Here is a 5,783-nt window from a genome sequence, read left to right on the forward strand (position 1 = left end):
TGGAGTCTTGATGTTACTTTCATGTTCAGAGGATCCACCAACACTGGTTTCTTGTGAATTTCTCACAGTATCTGGTGGACTTCTTACAGCATCAGATGAGGATTCCCTCTGACCCTCCACCTCAAACTCAACAGTCTGAACTTGCTTCATGAAGAAAGGCATTTCAGATTCCCTGAAAATAACATCCCTACTGATGACAACCTTCTTATTCCCTTCCTCACAGCACCATAATCTGTGACCTTTAACTCCAACCTGATAGCCTATCATCACACATCTGAGAGCCCTTGGTTCCAGCTTTCCTTGTTTGATGTGAGCATATGCTCTACACCCAAATGGTCTTAATTTTGAATAGTCTCCATAAGATCCATACCATCTACTATCCGGAGTCTGATTTTCAATGGCAGCAGAGGGGCATTTGTTGATTAAAACAACAGCTGTGGAGGCTGCTTCTGCCCAAAATGGTTTTGACATTCCAGATGCTATCAACATGCATCTTACCCTTTCAAGAATGGTTCTATTTATTCTCTCGGCGACCCCATTTTGTTGTGGGTTGTGAGGCACCGTTCTATGCCTTTTAATTCCTTTTCTCTTGCAAAACTCATCAAACTCATGGGACAAAAATTCCAGCCCATTGTCAGTTCTTAGGCATCTCAAAGGCTTCCCCTTTTCTAGCTCAACTGCAGTACACCACTCCTGAAATTTCTTGAAGGTCTCTGACTTTTCTTTCATGATCATTATCCAAACCTTTCTTGAAAAATCATCAACAAATGATAAGAAATACCTGCCTCCTCCAATGCTATTTACTGGTGCAGGGCCCCATATGTCACTGTGAACATATTGGAGAGGTTGTGTTGAGTTATGTTTGCCCACTCCATATGGCAGCTTCTTGTTTTTGCCAAGAATGCATTCTTCACACGATCCAATGGCTCTTTGTATCTCTGAATCAGCCATCTGAATAATGCCTTGCTTTACCAGCTGCATCAGCCCAGTGTCCCCCACATGGCCCAGCCTAGCATGCCAATTGATGGTCTTTTGTGTGTTGTTAGCTGTTCCAGCAACTGCCTCAGCTTTCAGATAATAGAGCACATTGTTTCTGACAGCCTTCATGATCATTTGGCCATCCTTTTTGACAAGCATCTCTCCACCAAAAAGAGTCAATTCGTAGCCATTCTTCTCAAGAAGACCCAAGGATATAAGATTCCTTTTAATGGATGGGATGTATCTCACATCAGTGAGAGTTCTGAAAATTCCATTGTCCATCCTCAAACATATGCTCCCAACACCCCTTACATCACACACATGGTCATCTCCCAGCAACACCGAGCCTTCAGATTCCTTTAAATCTTGGAACCAGTCGAGATTGGAGGACATATGGAAACTGCAGCCTGAGTCCATGATCCATAGCCTTGATAATGGGCTATCCTCCACCACATTGAGAGCTCTTGCCTCTTCAATTTCCTCAGTGATAGCTGCTGTGCCATCTCCTTTGTGATTTTCAGATTGCTTTTTCTTCCAAGCAAAACAATTTTGCTTGATGTGTCCTGGTTTCTTACACCAGAAGCAGCTTCTAGATTCCTTTTGATCTCCTTCCTTAGATGATCTTGGCTTCCACTTGTCAGATGGGGGTTTCTTGAATTTGAATTGTTTCTTTGAAGTTGCCTTCACATTGAGGCTTTCAGCAGCTTGATCGATTGGCTTGCTGACACATTTCTGCATTGCCTTCAGCTTTAATGCAGAAAATACCTCCTCCAAAGTCACTTTCGAATCCCTTCCAAGAAGTATTGAGTCTTTGAATTGCTCAAAACTCTGAGGCAGAGCATTCAATAACATCAAAGCTTTATCCTCATCTTTCATGGGATCATCCACACCCTCAAGATCATCTATATACTTTCGAAAATCTTCCAGCTGATCCGCCAGATTCTTTGAGTCAGAAAATCTAAAGTTGAACAATCTTTGCTTGAGATGCAACCTATTGGAGATTGACTTCTCCATATATATTTTCTCCAATTTCTCCCACACTCCCGCGGCATCATCCTCTTTCTGAACCTCCCTCAAGACTCTATCGCTGAGGCACAAGACAATCGAGCTATACGCCTTGTATTCCAGTTCTTGACATTTCGCCGCATCCATCCCTTGAATCTCTTTCTTGTCCGTCTTGGATTTCACATAATCCCAGACGCCTTGCTGCATCAGAACAGCTCTCATCTTCAATCTCCACAGGCCGAAATCATTTTCGCCGGTGAATTTCTCAACGTCGAACTTTGCGGTAGACATTGTTGAATTCGTCGTCCTTCTTCGATTCCCACAGACGGCGCCAATTTGTAATGCTATCAGATACGCGACTCAATCTTTGTTATCACAACGAGATCGATTCCGGAACGAGAAGAACGAATACTTGATATGAAAATGAATAAGCAAAAAAACAATTCTTGGAGAGTCAATGGAAATCTTGTGTTTTATTTGTGTGGAAGATTACAAAACTCATGGATGAAAAAATTCTCTTTCTTTTTCCACAGCTCGGCTCTATTTAACTAACACTTATCTAACAACTAGTTCAAACCTAACGGCTTTCATTTAAAGCTAACTAACTAGTCGCATCCGACGACGTGCATCAGTTAATAACAACTGTCAACTCCGAACTCGTTTAAGTTCGGCCAACACCGAGCACCAACACCGAACTCGTTTAAGTTCGGCCAACACCGAGCACCAACACCGAGCACTGAGCACCGAGCTCAACACCGAACATTGAGCTCGGTTAATCCCTGAGCACGACTACAAACTCGACCAATCACCGAGCATGATTGCAGTTCGTCAGATCACTGAACAGCATATCGGTCCCTAATCGCCGAACAGTATATTGGTAACCGAACTGAACTGATTGTGCAGTTTTGCCCCAATCCTCATAACAACAACTTCACCCACTTGAATATCAGGATGGAATTAATTATTTTGAAATGTTAAATAAAAAATAAAATATAATCATAAGATTCATAACAACCAGCTAAAAAACAAGCATGACAGCAACTCCTAGCTAAAAAGGATTAATAATTGAGAGAACGAATAATTTTGATATAAATCAGTAGCTCCTTCAAATTCTAAATTCAATATAGTCCCAAAATTATTAGCCTATAGAGTTGTTAACTGAAATTTAGAACAGTTGATAAACTTCAATCGTGGAAATTAGTAGGCGTCCTTATTTGCACTATAATTGTGGAAATTGAGCATACAACTTTCGACAAGATCTTTTTTTAAAAATAAACACGTTTCATTTGTAATTCACAATCATCACTATTTTATTGAAAAGATACGAATGCAGATATTTTCACGAACTTATGGTATAATTAATTCCTTAAATGGAACAATATATTTTAAGCATGCAATAGTGAAGGAACCTTCCTGGCATCTGATCATTTGTTGCTCAAAGTCGTCTAAATTAGTTAACCACGTTTCTGGGTGTCTGAAATTGTACTCCTATTATCTAAAATAAATAGTTTCAAGCAAAATGAGATTAAAAAAAAAAAACTAATAATTTCATGCAAATTCTTACAAAATTAGAATTTGGTCAAATCCAATAATTTACTAGCTATTATCCCTAAAAACTACTCGTTTTTTACGAACAACCAAATTTTGTTATCACAAAATTTTAAAAACCATGAAATTATATATGAATGCATTGGGCAATTGATTTCAGTTAGTAGTAAATTGGAACTTAACGTCCAAATTCTGACACGATTTTTAAATTTAATAAAGCATACAATATATTCTAGGAATCTTCATTCACGGCAGTCAAAGTCGTCTACACTCTACGTTAGTTAACCACGTTTTTGGGTGTCTCAAAATGTATTTCTTTATAATGCATGATGTATCCGCTACTCCATACTCAGCTACCCAATTATCATATTTTCTCTATATATACGTACACAAACCATCCATTAGTTTCACCAACTCATTCACACAAATCAAATTCCATTCCAAAACCAATCACCAAAAAAGAGAGAAATATCAATGGGAGAAGGCAGAAGAAGCCGCAAGAAATGCTTAGCATACGTTGCAGCATTCATAGTGTTCCAAACAGCCGTCATTTTAGCCTTCGCTCTCACCGTTATGAACATCAAAAGCCCGAAGGTGAGGTTCAACGCCATGGTTGTCGAAAGCTTCAGCTCCAGCAACAGCACCGCCACTTCCATCAACATGAAGCTGCTCACGCAACTCACCATTAAAAACACCAACTTCGGCCATTTCAAGTATGGCGAGAGCACTCTCGTCATACTGCACAAGGGTGTGCCACTCGGGGAGCATGTCATCCCCAAGGGGCGCACCAAGGCCAAGAAAACGCAGAAGTTTGAGATTTCCGTGGACGTGAGCACGACCAAGGCATCGGGTGGTGAATTGAGAAATGAGATTAATTCTGGGATTTTGAAGCTCAGCAGCCAAGCAAAATTGAGTGGGAAGGTGCATTTGTTTAAGGTGATCAAGAAGAAGAAATCTGGGGAAATGAAGTGTGATTGGGACATTAATTTGGGCACTAGGCAGGTGGAAAATTTGAACTGCAATTGAATTATATTTTACTTTCTTTTTGAAGTTTGATCTCTTTGCTTTCATTTGAGTTTGTATTTTTTTATATATAGTTTTTTTTTTGGTATTTTTACTTGTGTAACTAGTGATCTCTTATTCATTATTTACGTTGATTTATATTTGGTAGCCTCCCTTTCCCCTTTTTCATTTCGTTTCTAAGAATGAATGCAAAGATCAATCGATAAATATTGTCGATTATATTCAAGATAAATGTAAATGTCAGATTTATGTGCACCATGTGAACGTCTTCACATGAGCCCACCCTCGTATGAAATGAATTGAAAATGAAATAATAAGGTAGCCACTTCCACATGATAATTATAATTAATCTAGCAAGTTTGGACTATATATATGGGTCGGTATATATATTGTAATTTAATGAGATGAGCTTTAAATTCATTCGCAGAGTATGATTAAGATTAGCTAGCTTGATTATAGTTTTTAAACTCAAACTTGGCTTATTTAAATTGACAGTTGATTTATCGAGTCCACTTTGATGACTCTATTGGCAACTAGATATAAAAAGAAGGTGGTATGCAGAATTAATAAATACTAGTGGAGTAAAAATTTATAAATTTTTTTAATAAATTATTTTATATATTTCCTTAAACCACAAATAATTCAAGGTGTGTATATATGTGTCATGCCCGCATTTTCTAAGGATAGAAAGCATGATTGATCGCGACTATGGGAGGATTAAAGAAGCGGGGAAGAAAGGGGAAAACATACACATTTGACCAAAAATTTAATAACTGAAATAACTTGGGAAAACGTCATAACATTATCCCAAAAAAATACCAACTCTAAGTAAATGAAGAATGGACGCCAAACAATCTTGAAACGAGTTAGACTCTCAACGATAAAACAATTCTAAAGAAAAAGGTTCTTAGCGGAAGTGTTCAAGACACGGAAAATGCCGAGTATGAAGACACGACATATCCAACAATACTAAAAATGACAAAACAATCCATGACCTCTGCTCAACATCCTCAACGTCCATCGCCGCTCAATCTGCACATTAAGAAAAACAATATGCAAAGTTGAGTACTTGATGCACATGCACTCAGTGGACACATGCCAAAATATAGTTTTTCAAGACATAATCAAGTGACCTTGAGGGTTTTAATTAAAAGAACCCAAGTACACTAAAAATATATTTTACAAGTTCGGTTGGCCAACCATTTTCCATCCACATTCACCATCACCAT

At 38.5% G+C, this 5,783-nt stretch overlaps 1 protein-coding gene across 1 annotated transcript; it reads left to right on the top strand.

Annotated features, from left to right (window-relative positions):
* The first annotated feature begins 3,853 nt into the window (after positions 1-3,853).
* Positions 3,854-4,698, top strand: LOC121770249 (late embryogenesis abundant protein At1g64065-like). Its single transcript, XM_042167015.1, has 2 exons — positions 3,854-3,862; positions 3,937-4,698. Exons 1-2 carry the CDS (start codon positions 3,854-3,856, stop codon positions 4,555-4,557), a joined length of 630 nt encoding a protein of 209 aa, XP_042022949.1. The 3' UTR covers positions 4,558-4,698.
* The last annotated feature ends 1,085 nt before the right edge of the window (positions 4,699-5,783 follow it).

The sequence above is a fragment of the Salvia splendens genome, chromosome 16, assembly GCF_004379255.2.
Source record: "Salvia splendens isolate huo1 chromosome 16, SspV2, whole genome shotgun sequence".
Lineage (NCBI taxonomy): Eukaryota > Viridiplantae > Streptophyta > Magnoliopsida > Lamiales > Lamiaceae > Salvia > Salvia splendens.